The sequence below is a fragment of the Cydia splendana genome, chromosome 8 (assembly GCF_910591565.1).
Source record: "Cydia splendana chromosome 8, ilCydSple1.2, whole genome shotgun sequence".
Classification (NCBI taxonomy): domain Eukaryota; kingdom Metazoa; phylum Arthropoda; class Insecta; order Lepidoptera; family Tortricidae; genus Cydia; species Cydia splendana.
Genome location: NC_085967.1, coordinates 2,169,318 through 2,189,008, shown reverse-complemented (window position 1 = coordinate 2,189,008; position 19,691 = coordinate 2,169,318). Strand labels below are relative to the sequence as shown.

At 37.0% G+C, this 19,691-nt stretch overlaps 3 protein-coding genes across 12 annotated transcripts in view; 2 read left to right on the top strand and 1 right to left on the bottom strand.

Moving 5' to 3' along the window:
• LOC134792614 (disintegrin and metalloproteinase domain-containing protein 11) overlaps positions 1-19,691 on the top strand; it is a 721,926-nt gene that overhangs the window by 52,755 nt on the left and 649,480 nt on the right. The gene's annotated exons all lie outside the window — the stretch shown is intronic.
• The window catches only part of LOC134792636 (large ribosomal subunit protein bL21m), a 155,267-nt gene that overhangs the window by 62,069 nt on the left and 73,507 nt on the right, over positions 1-19,691 (bottom strand). The window lies entirely within an intron of this gene.
• LOC134793190 (uncharacterized) lies at positions 13,239-14,459 on the top strand. Its single transcript, XM_063764773.1, has one exon. The coding sequence runs from the start codon at positions 13,408-13,410 to the stop codon at positions 14,239-14,241; it is 834 nt and encodes a 277-aa protein (XP_063620843.1). The 5' UTR covers positions 13,239-13,407; the 3' UTR covers positions 14,242-14,459.

Below are 19,691 nucleotides of genomic sequence, written 5' to 3'. Positions count from 1 at the left end.
TTGCGCCGTGACCACGGGTTGGCCTGGCAATTACGAATTTCATTTGTTTTTAGAATTTGGGGGCATTGAATTAAAATGTTTATTACTTAAAAGCCTGTTTTTGGTGAGCAACTTGTCGGATTCAAAAGAAGGAAAAATCGGTCAGTTATTATTCAATAGCGCAATAGTGATCTATCGCACGCTTGTAATTCTAAGTTGAAATTCGCACTGGCTCGGAGGAGTAATTATGAAAAGCCGAGCTAAACCGAGCTTGTCAAATCGTGCCTTAAAACCAGCTAAAAGTGTCCGTCATCTTTAAGACGTTTAAACGTGTGTCCCGAACGGAATGAAAGCTATCGCGCGGGAGCTTTTCAACAATATCGCCGAGGCTTTGTGCCGTGATTAATGTGCCACCGATCCGCGGCGACACTGCAACGGGTCCTTAGTATATATTCTATACTATTACGATTGGTAAAAAGAACAACGAATTTTTATACGTTAAAAGAAGACTGTTTAGACTTGAAATTTTAAGTGTAAACAGTCGTATAAGAACTATGCTTCATTATAAAAATATAACTGAAACCTATTGTTCTTGTTGTTTTTGTCGTGACACGAGCCCTTTTTTGGGGTTTTTTAGAGCGAGCCTTTTAATTGGTCTTGAATGAGTCCTGTAATAAACGTAATCAATTTTACTAACCAAACGACAATTTGTCACAAACATCAACGCTAAATTGACTGAACGCTGTGCAAAACGTGAGGGACGTTTTGCACAGCGTTCAGTCAATTAATTACACTCACATTGGCTCTCCAGCCATGGGAATTGAGTACTTATCGCTTGCAATCCTTTGTGCAGTGATGGATGCCCCGCAGATCCGTCCGCCAACCGTAACGTTAAGTATGTAAAAACCATAATATAAGTAAAGAAAGACTGGTAACTCCATACATCAGTTTTCTTACCAAAACGCGCGTTATTTCGTAGTCGACATCTAACGTCAAGTAGTGGAACTATCAGTACCGCTACTTGACACCAGATGGCACAAGTGTCGCTACTGACGAAAAATGTACTGCTAGAACAATTTACAACTAAAAAAAGCAGAAGGAGTTGAAAATAGAGTTTCGAGTAATCCGGTTATAATATTAGCTGAAAATTGTTGAGGATTAGAGTTTTTGTTCGCCGCGACATCTATTGTCGACTAGCAGTACTGATATATTCCGCTACTTGACGCTAGATGTCGACTACGAAATAACGCACGTTACGGTAAGAAAACTGTTGTATGGAGTTACCACTCTTTCTTTACTTATATTACTCTATGGTAAAAACCTAATTCTATCTCATCTTTCTTTACTGGTTTGTTATTTACCATGCACGTGGTCGGCATGCGATTGGATTATAACCTTAAAACTCACAAACCTGATTTCAAAAGGACGAAACTTAATTGCTAAATCATGTCTGTTATGATTGTTAGCAATTAAAACCAAATTGAACTTTAAAAACCGGGCAAGTGCGAGTCGGACTCGCGCACGAAGGGTTCCGTACCATAATGCAAAAAACGGCAAAAAAAAACGGTCACCCATCCGAGTACTGACCCCGCCCGACGTTGCCTAACTTCGGTCAAAAATCACGTCTGTTGTATGGGAGCCCCACTTAAATCTTTATTTTATTCTGTTTTTAGTATTTGTTGTTATAGCGGCAACAGAAATACATGATCTGTGAAAATTTCAACTGTCTAGCTATCATGGTTCGTGAGATACAGCCTGGTGACAGACGGACGGACGGACGGACAGCGGAGTCTTAGTAATAGGGTCCCGTTTTTACTCTTTGGGTACGGAACCCTAATAAAAAAGGTCTAAGCGCCGTAGGATATGAACACTGCTAATGCGTTTTATAAAGACTGTAGCAAAGAGTAAACATGTTTACCCGTCAGCTACGGATTCGTTGAAGGAAATATGAACTATTGAAGTTTTAACCGTTTCAAAAGTTGCATCAAGATGATAAAGATGTTGAAAAGTTTTGGATGATAAATATCTCTAGTATGTCCTGCGTGTAGTCTTTTTACAAAAATATACCTAATAGTTTATTTAACAAAAATGTAGTCTTAAAGTCATTCGTTTTGACTATTTACTTTGGAATAACAGTCTGTTACATTTACATTTTAGGTGTCCAAATGTTGACCCTTTGACCATTATTTTTTTATAGCAATGAATCGAGAACTTTAACGATACGCACAGCATGAATTTTTTTTTTATGATTTTTGAGAAAGAGATGTATATATACCGGGTGTGGCCTGTAACATGAGCAAAAAATTAAACTGTAGACTGTACTCCTCGTACTGACCAACATTTGTTCAGCGACTTTTAAAAATAACTTGTGGTTTGATTTTTAATACACTTTAAAGTTTATTCTAAGACGCAATGTATTGCGAATTTTGTTATGTTTAAGCCGTGACAAGCAACGTCAATCACAATGATATGGCGTGGCGATGGCGTCCATTGAAGAAAATATTTATTTTGTATGAAAAATAGGGAGTCTAAATACTTCATAATTTTTAAAAGTTGTTGAACAAAAGTGTCACGGTTTGAGGAGTACAATCTATGTTTTAATTCTTTGCTCGTGTTACAGGCCACACCCGGTATATTATTTCGGGGTTTCCCAATTATAAGACGGCAATATGTTTGCCGCTATCAGCCAAGGGCAGTAAGTGACAAGACCGTCATGTCAGTTTGCCGGGGGAACTACGGGTGGCATGAAGTATCTAAAATGAATAAATTAAAAACCAATAGAATGATAAGAAATAATTAAACCCTTTATTTAACTTAAAAAGATTTGTTTATTCTATTTTTAATATATACTATTATATGTAGGTATTGTATATTATTTCCAAGTAGGTATTGTAATCCCACCAAAACTGTGGATAGGTTGCTAGCATGTAATAATTTGAAGTATTGAATTTCGCTATTGCTCCATATATAAATCAATAACAATAGTAGCCTAACCTTCCCTTTCCTTTAATAAACACCAGACACTTAACGGATAGTGGCAAATATATTGCCGTCTTCATTTTTTTAAATTATCAAATAACAGTTTATTTTTCTTTAAACTTTATATCGCCAAACTTGTCTCTGAAACTCGAGAATTGTGACTATCGGATAAATCCAGCAAAGAAAATTTTATTTACAAACATATTTGTTCAAATGTAGGCAATAGTTAAAAATCTAAGTTCAGGCCTAAGAATCATCATTTAACAAGGGATGGAATAACGTTTATCAGCTCTCCTTTTTTCGTAGATTGGTACGAGTATATTCTCTTATGCGAACCAAAATTTATATTAACTAACAACACGTTCATTGAGAAAAAAAATAAAATATCTCAGTGGTATGACGGCAAATATCTTGCCGTTACCCACTAAGCGCCTTTTGCACCATCCCACTAACCCGGGGTTAACCGGTTAAACCGTTAACCAAGTCTCAAATTGTACTGGTAACCATGGTAACTCCAGGCATAAATGGTTAACCCCGGGTTAGTGGGATGGTGCAAGTGGCGCTAAAGGGTTAAGTATTCCTGCAATTCGGCCGTTTTTAAAACCGTTATATTCTAGAATTTTGTTCGTTTCTAAACTTCAAATAGGTTTCTAGAAGAGATAATGCATAGGTGCGTAATTAATAGTTAGGTATATTCATCTGGTTGAGTTTAGATTATAATTTGCTTTATTTTGTTATCGGATGATGTAATTTTACTAGTTATACTACTAATACTATAATAGTAATACTTTTTTGCCAACTAATTTTGATACTTGTAGAGTTTTTAAATTTTAGGAGACAGTAATAACTACATACTTTTTAGGGTTCCGTACCCAAAAGGTAAAACGGGACCCTATTACTAAGACTTCGCTGTCCGTCCGTCCGTCCGTCCGTCCGTCTGTCTGTCACCAGGCTGTATCTCACGAACCGTGATAGCTAGACAGTTGAAATTTTCACAGATGATGTATTTCTGTTGCCGCTATAACAACAAATACTAAAAACAGAATAAAATAAAGATTTAAATGGGGCTCCCATACAACAAACGTGATTTTTGACCAAAGTTAAGCAACGTCGGGCGTGGTCAGTACTTGGATGGGTGACCGTTTTTTTTTGCATTTTATTCGTTTTTTTTTTCATTATGGTACGGAACCCTTGGTGCGCGAGTCCGCTCGCACTTGCCCGGTTTTTTTTACACAAAAGACTCGGAACCCAAGTGTAGTTAAATGTCATTAGATAGCGTGACGAGCATTCGCGTTTGCGTTATGTCTTTCGTATGGGATTTTAAACAGCGCGCCAAGCGTTACCAACTCAAAATCCGAGAAACATGACACTTAACGCAAACGCGTACGTCACGTCACGATATCGAATGAGAGGTACTGGTCTCTAAGAAGTTGAAAAGAACTCGAGTTTCGACTCAATTATAAGAGGTTTTTTTTTTTGAGTAATTGATTTGAGTCAAACGGTCCTCGCTATAGATACGGGCGGCCGTTTGCTCTTTGTTTTTATTTTAGTAAGAGCTGTATTGGTAGTGGATTGCGGTGTCTGTTTAGTGGTTTTGGACAGGTTCCCACAATAGTACGGGTGAACCTGCCCCAAGTTTTAGGTAGGGAGGTATTCGCCATGATGGGCAGCAGAACTGCTGCAAACCAGGTAAGGGTAATAACCCTCAAGAACTTCAACAAAACATAATACAGGTAATAACCTATAATATATTATAATTATGCGTGCGCGAGTCCGACTCGCACTTGCCCGGTTATTTATTATAATGTACTTATTGAGGACAAAATATATCTACATCTTTTCACATGACAACCATGGCAGAGATATATTGAGGCATAAAAATTCCTGGTTACGTGGCCAGTAAACGTTTCACGTAGATATATACATATTTTAGATATATATTTGATAAGATTACTATCTCAGAATAATCGTTTGGATCTTATCATTATTTGTGAATAACAGTAGCTCTTAAATACTATTTTAATATGAAAACTACTGATTAAGATAGTGAGTACTGAGATATTTAAATGTGTGGACACACAAGAAACCCAACCCTATTACTACTAACCCAATCTAACTTATTACGACAACACCTAATAATGTTATACGTTTTTAGATATACTTAGACTTTATTCCAGAAACATTCTAGACTAGTATTTTTTATAAGATTTTATTTTATGTTTGACGATCTTATAGTGAAATTCTTATTATTAAATTAACCATCTGTATAACAATTACAAATTTTAAAAGATTTTAATAATTATACCATTAAAGTGTCAAAAGGGGCTCTACGTGTTGGCTACGGTTCCGCGCAAGCCACCAAAATGTCTGATTCACCATCCTAGCATGTTCCTTTATGGGTAAACACATATCAATCAAACACGTGACATTTCCGTCTGTCTGTCTGTCCGTCCGAGGCTTTGCTCTGTGATCGTTAGTGCTATAAAGGTGAAATTTGGCATGGATATTTGGATTTTAAAATATGTAGCTATTGAGTACTGTAATAAGCTTTAGTTATTATATTAGTAATGAGTTTCTGCAGTAGGTAATATTTCATTCATCACATTACACATATGAGTAAAATATCATTTTGCAAATGAATTTTTTGTAAAAACATTGGCAATAAAATTCGAAAATTGGCCAACCCTACATTTCTTATACATTTACTAGGACTTTCGAGACTAAAACATTTCCATAGCAGATTCATTAAAGGATTACTTAAAAACAGCACGAAAAAGCGAATAAATCATACCTACAATAACGCAGAGTAAATTTACGAGCTATGTATAATTCCTTTTTTAAAACCTTTTTGTTGGAATAAACATATTTTTTAATTAAAATTCGGTGACCTTTTTCTGCACGGAAATTGAGCCATCGAATTATAAAAACAGAAGAGCAACTAATATTACCTGTCGTAAAATATTTGATACGGCGATTAGATTGGGATCGCGCACATATGTCATTCTGGAAATAATGCATGAAATGATATTGTCAACGGTATAGTAGGCAGATAAATATAATTACATTTTTCAGTACAATGTCGTTACAAAATAATATAATACTATAAAGCCTAGTTATATAGGTACGTCCCAACGCTAAAATGATTTACAGCAGCATGTGCTGCAACTAAATAACTGATGTCATTGTTCGTTGGCCTGTTACATTGTGACATAAAAAGGATATCTAAATATCCTGTCTTGAGAATATTGAATAATAAAATGCAGATTTTGATGTCATCTGATGATGTGAGTCGCGCGTGTATATCGCTCGTACTTGACCTTAAATGTATTGGCGCGAGTCATCAGATCAATTAGATATCATTTCGATGTCCCAATGGAACTTTGCATTGGCGTCAGGTCATTTTTGTTTGGCGTTATTACTGCTCTTGACTTTCTGATGTTGATGGTTTTGGCAGATCACCGACTGCCTACGCCAGACATTTGATGTAATGAAATAAATCCACAACCTTGGTTGCTATTTGGCTTCGAGCGCGTGTATTATAAACGAATAAATATATGACAGAAAGGCAATAATACAAATTGAAAGCTTCGTAGCCTTAGTCTACAAATTGAAAGCATAAATAGTCTTGTGAATTCTGTACATTTTCAAGTAGCTGTCATCTTATTTATTTGAGACAAACACAGACATATTTAAATAAATATAACAGGTATTTTCTTTTCACTGTTACTACTCTATCTATTTTTAAGCTTTGTGATGAAGATACAATGTTACTAAAAATTCTGTATAAAAATACCTTTATTTCTTTTTCAGGTAAGAATTTATGACAAATTAAGTCCGATTGTACTTTTCGGATCACATGTTTAAGGTAATTTTAGACGTTACCTACGACCTTATTTAACCCGAGTAAGTGGCCTTTGAGTTTGAACAGTTAAAAATATATAACATAGGAGTAGGCCCTGAGCAAGACAAAATACTCAAAAATGGAACTGCGCTCTAAACAAAATTTAGTAAGAACACAAACACAGCGTCCATCTCCTAAAACCTCTTGCACGATATTAACACGTGTCGTGCACGTAAATGCAATGCATTCGTGCATTATTGAGCACACCTGGGCGCACTGCCGTAAACAACTTTTATTCCGAATGCACGTGTCTTGTACGACCAACCCAAAGAGCCTAACCACCATTACCGTACCTAAGTAACCAGGAAGGAGTTACATAGGTCGATACAACTTTCTGCTCTTGCGCAGGGTTTATGCAGCTGTGCATTTGGGCGCTACTGACACGGTAGCAGGGAGAGTAACACTTAAGTGCGAGGTATATTTGGGACACGTAGAAAATGTCCTATGTACAGAAGGAATTGATAATTTTTTGTGCTGAATATTGCAAGTCGTTTTGTGGGTATTCGTGGCCGAAAAATGTATTTAGCGGAGTCTGCGTTCGCCGGTCCATTAATGGTATTGTGTCCTGTATAATAGTTGGTCAATTGAAATTTAAACGGTAATACATTGCTATTGAGGGTTAATGGCGGATATCCAAACGAAAAGATTTCTTAGCGAGGCAAGTGTTTCTAAATGAAGCTAGATTTGGCTTCTTGGACATTATGAATACTACGTAGGTGAATACTAGTTTTTGGATTACTCCTTTCCATGAGTTCCGACTTTTGCTACTACGAGTACCTACCTATATGACAATAAATAGATTTGTACAGTCAGCAACAAAAGTAGCGGATGAAACAATCTGCTACCCTCGAATACTTTAATAATTAAAGATAACCTATAGTTCGCGTTCAAAAGTTGCTGTCATCACAGTCTATATTTTGTACATGTACCTAGAGATAGTTATTAGAGAATGCTCATCTCTGCCCTCTCATCATACAAGAGCGTGAAGGTTATTATTACCTCTAGCCTAGCCTTTGAATTAACAACTCATCTCACAAATCTGAAATACTTTCCAATATATAAAACCTTCTCACAAAGGAATCAATCTTCCCTCTAAAACGACTGGCACGTCCGGTGTGACAGGCGCCCTCTGGCGGCTCCCAGATGAATTATGCCAGTTACCAGCACAATTCTGACAGGCCGGCAATTTTGACAGGCCCGCCAGGCCAGAAAAGTTCAGATTTCCCGCTTGGAAATAAGAGCACAAATTGCCGTCCAGTTTGATTTCTCTTTGATGTTCACACGGAATTTTACAGATGGAAGGTGCGTTTGACGTGTTTTGATTTTGAGCGTTACTCTTGTGTTGCGATGGTAGGCGGATATTTTAGGGGATATAAAGCTCTGTCCAATTTGTTACCTAGTATTCCTGGTAGCTGTCACTTCAACTACGGATTTGTAGTTACTATTTTAACTGAAATTAAATTCTAATCCTGTGATTTTTAAATTTCACCCTTGTTCCGCAATGGATGCCAAGATTAAAAAGGCATTGTATCTCCATAATAATAGAGACCATTTTTGATATTACCTGACGTTTTCTACTTTTCGGAATTACCCGAATACACGTTATTATACATATGTATAGTCTTTTACGAAATGGTATTTAATAGTTGGAAAACCCCGGAAGTTATGACCTGTGTGTCGGCGAAGCTTCTTTAATCTTATTATGGCGGGAATAGATCGCATCCATGGCTGTTCCCTTCGTTTAGCGAGATCGAGTCAAGGGCGGTTCCAAATTATAATTATTTTTCGTCAAAATCTAAATATCTACTGTTGTCCTAGACCCAGCCCAGGGCCTAGGGTCATGACCCCGACCCTCATGACCCCCCCCTGTGTCCTATAATATATATATAAAAAAAGTATTTCTGATTTCTTATACTTATAAGATCTTGCTACACGCTGCGTCTAAGGGTGCGATTACACTGGGTCGTTAAACTAAAGCAGGCGTTGAACCAAAGTACCTTTAAGGTAGCCAGGCAATCGACATTCTGTGATGCGGCATACGACCCCGAATTGACGCAGTGTACCGTATGTTAGACGGTATTAAGTATAAAATATCTGGGAGACCGAGCTTTGCTCGGAAAACATACAAAAACTCAAAAATGCGCGTTTTCCTGGAGATAAGACCTAGCTAGATCATTTTTTCGCCCCCCAAAACCCCCATATAGCATGTGTCTATCGTATGTACCATGTTACGGGTATTTAGGTAAACTATTTTGCAACTAGTCAGCATATATTATCAGATCAGTTCGACTCCTTGGCACTGAGAGATGTGGCTTCGCTCTGTATTTTCTCTCGCATATATAACGGGGAGTGCTCAGAGGAATTGTTCGGATTAATTCATGCCGCATCTTTCGGCTATCGCCAAACGCGACAACATTTCCAACTTCACTTCATGAACGTATATCTCAGGACGGGCACTAAAATGGTACTAGTTCAGCAGTGTCACTCATGAATTCGAGCCAATCGTGCAGTTTAACGCAACTAGTTGCGACCAATCGCGCGCGTGATGCGAACTCATCAACCAATCGCATTGTAGCGGTGTCACATCCATTCTTATTGCCCGTAAGGCCAGTCTTGAGATATACGTCAATGCTTTCACTTAGATGGTTGGTAGTCCTGTGCGTTTCTCCGGAAACTTCCTGCCTCGAACAGCTAAACCGTGGAATGAACTGTCGCCCGCGTTAATCTAATACTCTCTTGTGCTCAGTAGCGATGAGAATGGAACCAGGATGCATTTTATGCTCTTCGCTTCCGAGTCACAGGCCGTTCTATTTATGGAGTATTTAGCTCAGTCAACCGTACATCTTGATACTAAAGCTCACCAGGATCGCTTTCTATAAAATTGTAGTTACGTGGTTATAGTACTGGGCTATAACCGCAAAAATCGAAGTTAGTATGTAGGTAAATTTCGAGCTACTATCTCTGTACTATAGTTACGGCTTTATTAGAGTAAAAAAGAAAGATGCCCGAAATTTTCGAAGTCGAGGTTCGCGGTAGGCCATCTGTTCCTTTTTTTAGGGTGCCGTACCCAAAGGGTAAAAACCCTATTACTAAGACTCCGCTGTCCGTCTGTTTGTCTGTCTGTCCGTCTGGCTGTCTGTCTGTCACCAGACTGTATCTCATGAACAAATACTAAAAAGCACGGAACCCTCAGTGGGCGAGTCCGACTCGCACTTGTCCGGTTTTCTTATTCATGTTGTGTGGTCGTGTGTCATGACATGACTTGACATGTCAAGGTGTACGTTCGAATTGATCTCCCTCGCGTTCGTCAGATCTCGACTCATCGTAAAAACATAACTTAATTTTTGGATTTGCTGCATGTCCAATTTAAGGATGACTCATGCTAGACCGGACCGTGCACGGCTGATCGGTGATCACGTGGTGCTTTCCACAGAAAACGAATCGCTGGAAGCTCCGGCCCGGCCCCGGCCCGGTATAACGTGAGTCATCCTTTATTCTAACAATGTTTTATCCTTTATCCCCGCAAGACATTAACCTTTTTTCTCAAACGCCTTAAACTCCATAAAGTATGAACCTCGCCACTTAATGACACAAGTTTTTCTATTTAGAACTTAGGCATCGCCCTCTGTTAACTAATTCGCGAAACATTTTCATCTTCCGTGTGTCGCTAGTGTATCTTGAGCTCTAGCTCGGGAATAATTTAAAGTAATAAGAGATCACTCGTAAACTGGTTTTCCTATGCGCTATGTAATTGCGGCTATACAGAACGTAGGAAATAGTGTTGGTAGATACGAGTCTTTCGGTTCCTCGATTTTAAATAAGACTCGAGTCAGTTTGTGGTTTTAACACAAAAAAGCTTTAATCCTAGAACCGAATAGCCGTATATCCGACTCGAGGGACCATGAACAGGGTCCAAAAATGACACCACACTGTATATAACCACCACTTTATTTACTATTTACACTACTACACACTGTCAGCCATATTCGAACTTTAAGATACGTCAAATAATATATATGTCAGTGTCAAACAAGTGTCAAGAGTGAGGTTTCTACAAACAAAAACGTCACTTTTCACACTGACATATTCAATCTATATCGTTTCCATATCTATTATTTGACGTATCTTAAAGTTCGAATATGGCTGTGTATATAACGCTCACTGCTTGGACCCTATATACAGGCTGGAACATTTCTAGAGACTGAGCTGAAAGGATAGTGTTATCTAAGTGATCTACAATCGAGTTATTATAATCGTAAAGCTGAATTAAAAAGTAAAACAAAATCAGTGATAATCCTACAAAGCTATTTACATTTTAAATTGACACATGTCATGTCATTTAATAGGATCTACTTGCTAGCGTTGAAACATACAGATTTTTGCATTAATGGTTAACAAACTGTATCTCGAAAACGGTTAGAAATATTAACTTGATTAATAAGTGAAAAATAAAGTACGTAACCTAAACAATTTCCCGTTTGCGTAAAAGTTTTTCGTTCTGTTCCACCCGATATAAACCCGGAATTTTTTTAACACCGCGTTGTAGAAAATACGCGTTGGGAACAAAGTGACATCTTTTGACTCATTTGGTAATGAATTTTCTTTAACAACAAATGGCTAAATTGTGACTTTAAATGCAAAATATTACATACACGTTATTCAAAATAATTTTACAAATATTTTAGTGTTAATTGCCAACAAAAATAACCATAATAAATTTCTAAAATCGCTACTACTAACGCCATCTATCGGTGAATTAAGTCAAACTGTGAAGTACTAAAGAATTTCATACACATTAAAACATAAGGTTTGGACAACTATAAATACATTAAGTCGGTGCTCTACATTTTGTAAAAGAACATTGGAAACTATACAAACCTTGATAATCGCAAAAACCTTGATTTTGAGTAACTCCCGACGCACTCGTTGTTACAAGTGAAATTAATGTAAAATTATAAGGACCCTCTCATTTAATTTAATTTATTTATGTATTTATATATAAAGAGAAGGCCCGTAATGTTTCTCACATGATAGGATCTTGTCTTGTTTGCGCATATAAATTGATTGAAAAATAAGCCTGAGCACAAAATCGAAATAAGTAATAAATATTTATACGGAGCCCTTTGAGCGGCGTTCTAGTATTGCCACAGAAATAAATACATACAGTGTAGATATCTGACTTTTACTACAATATATGAACAGATGTGTATTTGTGCGGGTGCAAAAATGAGGATAAATACGCGTATGCTAATTTTAATTATAGGATATGAATTTAATTTGCAGGCTTATTATGGATGGCTTTATCCACGGGACAAAAAATCCGTCACTTTTTAACAGAGCGCGATTGAAAGTGATGGATACCGTTTTATCACGCTGTCACGTAGACAAGAACGACCATCATATCCGTAGGTATCTGGATAAGATATGGATCGGATCTGTCACAGTGTCAATACTTTTGTTTATGCTCGAAGATGGTTCAATAATGCAATAAAAAAAGTTTATTTAACGTACTTCTAGTAGCCGTATCGAATTAAAACTTTGCAAGTATATATAGAACAAATGATAATACAATAATTTGGTAGGTATAGAGTCTGTTCGGAAAGAGAAGAGTTGAAGAACGTATGGGTTCCCTTACATTCCACGACTCTTCTCTTGCCGCACAGACTCTAATTAGAAATTTATTTAAACAAGTTCTTTAACTAGGTTAAAGTATTTTATCAGACTGATATTTGACCGTCCCGTTATTTAAGTAATTAACACACTCGCATACTCACAATCTTGATAATGACCGATACTACTACCAAATATAATTAACTAAGCTATTGCCATCCCAACTGATAAGAAATCATGCTTTAATTTAAAAAAGTCTCAACTCGCATAATCTACATTCGAATTTCAACAGTAAGTTATAACTAATACGGCTTAAATAAAAAAAATATACTAATTTTCAAATCAGTAATCGTATTACGTATGTAGTGATTTGAATACGCTCATTGACTCCGATAATGTATGAATTATTTTTCAGTAGCTCATATCTTGGTTCATTGTGTAATGTAAAAAGTGACCTAGTTTGGAAGTCTATAGAGTTCACATTTAGATGTAGTGGGGATAGAGAAATTTGCGGTTTGGTAAGTATAAGTATTTTAATAGGTTAATCTCTAAAGAATGTGTTGTTTAGTGCCAATGTTAGTATATAAGTCATAAGATTTGTGACAAGGCATTTGCTCGAGTTGACCAAATTCCAAAATATTCGTAACAATACTAGAAACCCCAACAAATATGTGAAATATTTTCATTCAAGTTAATTTGAGTCGTAAAGGGTTCAATACAATTATAGACCGTAACCGTACCTTTCTAACCATTTATACCTATTATACGTATATAATTTATCACCAATATTTTACTCGCAGAAATTTTCCCAGCATCACTTTCATGTTATCTCTTATCAGAGACTTAAAAAAGTCTTATCGTGTTCGCACAATACGGCCATGTCAGTCGAGATAACGCATCGGCGCTGATAACTCGATAACAGTCAGTGTACTACCACTATGACCACCGTAGCTGTCGTGGTCGCCGCCGATAGCAACCTCGGTTACCAAGTCCTCAAAAAACTAACAAAAACATACAAAGGAAAAATATACTTCACTACAGAAGACGAATCTATCGGCTACAATATACTTCGCACCTTAGAGAAAAATGCTAAGAATCTACACTACTATCGCATGGACATAACTTATACGAAAAGTATTATCAACTTCAGACACTACATACAAGATCAAGACGAAAGGATAGACCTGCTGATCAACAATACGGATTATGTACAAACTGAGAAGAAGCTGTCCCATGCTGAGAAAGTGAGAAGAACGCTAAGTGTGAATTTTTATGGATACATCAATTTCGGGAAGCTGATATATCCTTTACTAGTTGAAAATGCTAAAGTAGTGAATGTGTCTGGACCAGCTGGTCTTTTAGCTACGATCGAGAATGAAGCGATTAGAAAAAGGATTAGTGATCGAAATCTTACTGAAGATGAGTTAGTAGCTGTTATTCAAGATTATGAAGAGGCGTGTAGAAGAGGCATTGAGAAAACTGAAGGCTGGGGTTTAAGCGTGCAAGCTGTAAGTAAGGTAGCTCTAAATGCCGTTACCTTTTTGCAGCATAGAGAATGGAGTAGCAAAGGAATCGTGATCAACTGTGTCAATCCTGGCAGTCTCAAAAGTAAAGACGAACGAAAATCAAGCAAGGTTTTCCAAGACGGCGCCAAGGCAATTTTATATCTAGCACTAGAAGCACCTCTATCAATAAAGGGCAATTTTGTGTGGAGCAATTACTCAGTTATAGAGTGGAACTGCGACCCTTACGTTGAAGTGACAACAGTTTGAACAGAGAACAGAGAACGGTTAAACCAGTGTTATAACAATATACCCAGTTATCGGATTTGGCCGCAGAAATTTTGCAGTTTGCGGTGAAATAGCTTCGTGCGTGATATTCCGAGATGATTCCAATTTATACATTTCTGTGTTGCAATGGTACTGAAGTATGCGAGCCACGTTTCCTCGTCTATGATAAGATGGGAATAAACTAAAAACAATAAACCGAAGCCGGTGCCTCATTTTACCTTCATTAAAATATGTTAGAATACTTAGACAGTGGGTGTACTAAATTGTGTTTTACCGCTGACCTTTCTATGGCAAATATTAGTGGGCTCTCAGAATTTGCATTTATTCGTGCTTTTAGTAGGCCATTATTTACGTTTGCCGTGGAAAGTGTACCGTTATGAATAATAATAAATATCACAGTTACCTGGCACGGGCACGTTCGTAGTTCGAACGTGCTTTAATTTGGAACTATCGCTATTATAAATGTTCAAGACTGTTTCGTTTGGGGCGCGACAAAACAAGATGACGTTAGTAAACAGTATTTTGTGTATTCAATTTTTGATTTTAGGTAAACTATTGCTATTACATATTCTATACAATTTAATTTATTAAGAGCTATAAAATAAGGTGGAGATAAAAATATATTATTGTAAGTTAAGAGTTTACTTTTTATTTAATAAATGCGTAAGCATTAGTCATTTTCTCTCATTTTAGATCTTGCACAGACAACGATTGATATCGTTGCTCATCTTATAGTTGTATAAATTGAATCAACGTATGTGCAAAATTGTTTAATAATTTTTTGGTTATTAAAAAAAATGCAAAAGTATTTATACAGACACAGACAGGTTCCGAAACTGACAAAATAAATTAAAACCCACAATATTTTTTTGTACTTACACTGATCTAACAACTCTCACAATTTTTTTTAGATAAGTACACTAAGTAGAATTCTAGTGTTGTCTTTATAAAATTTTTTGTTGTAACAAATTCATCTTTGTATCAATTTATATTTTATTTTAGCCCTGATTTCTAATAAAATACAAAAATATAACATGACTTTGCAGGCAAGTGAGGCAAGCTACAAAGTTGATCAAACTTTTTGAACCCACGAAAAATGTTTGTTATGTTATTTCTTATACAATCATATATCTAACCGATATACTCTTTCGGCTAGTAGAACTGCTACTAGTATTTCTCTGATAACTTTTTTGTTTTTATTTTTAACCAAGTCACCTCCTAAGCTAGAAATAGAAGCAAGGTGCCGCCCAATCAGCTCTCGCCGGTGGAGCTCAAAGGATTAATTGTTAGATTGCAATTTGAGGTGCCACCAGAGACGCAATCTGGGGAGATTTGCCGGGCCAATTTATTTTTCCATTGTTGGCGAGTTTGTTTCGTGGTAACCGTTGCAATCTCGCTTCGATGTCCACCAGGGTCAATTTTTATGCCAAGAGTTTCTAAAAACTAGCATACTGGAATTTGCTTCTAGTTAAGTGCAGTACGTTCAGCCAGCAGAGATTAAAAAAATCGTAGCCCTTCTTTAGATCACAATACTGTTAAAACTTAAATTAGCAATCTTGAGGACTTTCTCTAGTAATTTAATCGAAGCATGATTTCTTGACTTTCGTTCAACAGAAAAAAAATCCGCAGCCATCTCGCTCACGCTTACGCTCAGTGAGAGTGACAGAAAAATCTGTACCCACAGGACCTTAATGAACACGGGCGACTGACACAAATATCATTTTGATGTCACAATATAAGTTTGAATTGACCTCATTATGCCTTTGCAATACAGTTTTGAATTGTTAAGTAGACAAATCTTAAATACGTACATGATGTAAAGCCTGACCAGTAATATATGATTGCCATTGCCAAGAGGGCGCTGTTATTCTCATGTATAGGTTGACAGTTCCGTATAGTAGGTATGACAAAATTAGTTCCAGTGAAATTCCGCAATATGGCGCGTGATCATATATTACTGGTCAGGCTTTAACATAGACCGGGAAGTTGTGCAAAATATATAACACAATTAACTGACATTTATGGCCTGTTTACATTTTTTGTTATTAATTATAACCCCTACTTTAAGTATAATTCAATTCAATTCAATTCATCTTTATTACAGATAACAAATGATCCATATTACATTAAAATCACGAACACAGTTAAGATAATAATAAATAGGTAGGTACATTTAAAAAAATTTCAAACAATCAAATAAAAATAAAATAACAATATTAGTCAGATTAAATTAAATTAAGATATTAATTATAATATAACATAGTATAAAGGCTAAAATTCAGTCAAATCACTACATGAAGGCTATTCCAGTGTCTCGCTATGGGGGAGTCCAAACTGCTAGCGATCACGCCCAGAATGCTGTTGCTACTCTCACGTACACGGCGCATGATGGAGGCGACCCGCTTCCGAACAATAGCATGGAAGCCGTCTACTCGCGCTTCCGCAAACATGCCCGATGCGCTGCAGTACCTGGGCAGTCCCAACAGCATCCTGAGCGTGTTATTATATTGCACTCTCAGGGCACTAACTGCCCGCTGAGTATAGTTCACCCACAGGCAGCACGAATAAAAAGACTGGCAAAACGCCTTAAACAAAGTAATTTTTACTTCCTTACTGCATCGCGCAAACCTGCGGGCCAACATATTCCCCCGAACAGCCAGTGCCCTACGCTCCCTCTCAATGTCCAGGCTCCAATTTCACCACGGTGACAGGTGCGACAATTGTAAAACATCACTGTTGCTGACGTCACAGGCATCCATGGGCTACGGTTACCGCTTACCATCGGGCGGGCCGTATTCCTGTTTGCCACCATCATTGTTTTATTAAAAAAAAACTTTATTATATTGGAAATAAACAGATATTTCTCTTGCTAAGTTTATGACAATTGTCACAAGAAACACTACAATTGTCACGAAATTCCGACATATAACTCATTACCTGTCAAGAATTACCTACAATTCTTCTAAATCTTGACAATTGTCAGAAACTTCGCAAAAGAAATATCTGTTTTTTTCCGATATAATAAAGTTTTTTTAAATAATACAATGATGGTGGCAAACAGGAATACGGCCCGCCCGATGGTAAGTGGTAACCGTAGCCCATGGATGCCTGTGACGTCAGCAACAGTGATTTTACAATTGTCGCACCTGTCACCGTGGTGAAATTGGGGCCAGGTCGTCCGAGAGACACTCCGTGACCCAGTGACCCAAGTACTTAAATTTAGCGGTTCTTTTTAGTGGTACTCCATTTAACATAATATTCGGGACCATATGCACTTTAAAACCGCGCGACTGAAATACGAGTACCTCACTCTTCGTCGTGTTGTACTTAAGTCCATGAGCCACCGCGTACCTCTCACACTTGCCATGCAGCCTACTAACTGCACACGTAGAGGGCCCCAACAGCACCATATCGTCGGCATAGCTAATATTGTTCACCATTTTACCCGCCACACAACAGCCAACCCTGGTGCTACTGAGATCCCCTATCAAGGCGTTCATATACAGATTGAAGAGTCGAGGAGATGATAATCCACCCTGCCTCACTCCACACTTCAAACTGTACTCCTCCGAATAAGACAACCACCATGTTTCAATTCATTCCACAAACACGCCTCGTTTACCTGCCAACACACCGCGAGGTAAGTCAATATTCAGACTAATTGACTACATAGGTATGAGCTAGCATAGATGTTAGGAAACAAGATATACTTGGTTGGTTTAAGTGTCAATTTAGATTATCAACTGTAAAGAGCGTGTTACAATTATATTGGTTTGACATTTGAAATGTATCAGATTCGCAGGTGGTAGTCAATTAAAGTCTAACCCCCTTATTAAGATTTTTTGAGTCTTGGTTAGTTCTTCAATTTTGCATTTGTGAAATAAATTTTTACCTACCCAATTCAGAGAAAATCAAAGAAAACTGCCCTGTTTTCTCCATATCCTTAAAACGGGGTCGATAGACACAAGAAAGGGGTGAATAGAAATATTAAGTTTTAGTTGTCATAGGCATCGAATTTGGTCATTATTATGTGGATACTCTATTGGCAAATGGTATATATATCAGTTAAACAGCTATTTGACACAAAATTATTTTTTCGTGTCTTTTAACCCCCAAGGCGTGTCTTTACACCCCTTTGTTGTATCTAATCACCCCCTGTGGCGTAACTGTTCACCCCATACGCGTGTCCACTGACCCCTTTATCACGTAAATTTGCTTGTTATTGGTTTTTTACAAAAAAATGCTTTATTATAGAGAAAATTAGTGATATTATATATTATTTAGGTACTACAGATACTATATTACCAGGTTAGCTAACTTTTACTTAGTTAATTTCAAAACATTTGCCGCTAGAACAAAGTTCAGACAGGCTTCATTTCTTACCTCGGCGAAGCCTTACTTTAGAGTCAAAAAAATCTAACTTTTAGGCAGTTTGATTAAGTTCGTTTGGTATCAATGTAGAAAATAAATAGTCTACTATATACGCATTCCAAAAAATCTAGTTTTAGAGATGTACGTTTTTAAATATAACAACTTGAAAGAAAAAGTTCAAAATTTCTCTATTCACCCCGCGATTTCTGTTGACCCCGTTTTACGGTATTTGTAAGAAAGGGATAAAACATAATTTAACTAAATCAGGCCCGCAAAGCTTTATGAATAAGAGGGTAATTTGATTTGATAGCTGCTGGATGAACCCACTAGAGCTTATAGAGAGGCATCGCTTTTTTGGTACGTTGGTGTAAGGTGAAGGTGTAAGGATGTTCAGAGGAATTCACGATGTTCGGAATAGCTTTGTTTTGAGCTATTTCACAAGCGCTTTGGATACGTTTGGATGTAATATTGCTCGTATATTTCACTGTAGAGATGTGAATATAAGAGAAACTAGACCTGGGACAAGTACAGATGGAACACGACTTATTTTCTTCTTACTCTTACGTATCGTTATAATATAGTTCGTTTGTTTCGGATAGAAGTAAGTTAGAGGAAATCTTTGCAGTTAATTAGATATGGTAAAATAAATGTTAAGTGGGTACCTCAAGATTCTCAACTACCATGATTAATGATTATTCCTGATTTTAATTCTCCAAAATTTTACCGCATATAATTCCTGATCTAGAACCCCATGCTTACTTCAGCAGATTTCTTTGAATTCTAAAGTTCATCGCTATTAAACAAGTTCAACGTCCAATTCTCATTAATAATGTACATAGGTTGACAAGAATCAAAATTGTTAATAAATGCCACTTCAAATCTTGTCGATTAAGATTAAGTATCAAGTTAAATAAATGTCCAAATCCGTACCTGAGAGGCATAACACTGTAAGTCAATTTTATGTGATTTTCGGTTTTTTACAGTATCGTACATAATTTCTGATGCTATCGATAATACTACCAATTCCAAGTTTTTCAAATGCATTTTACTGTAAGTGTATA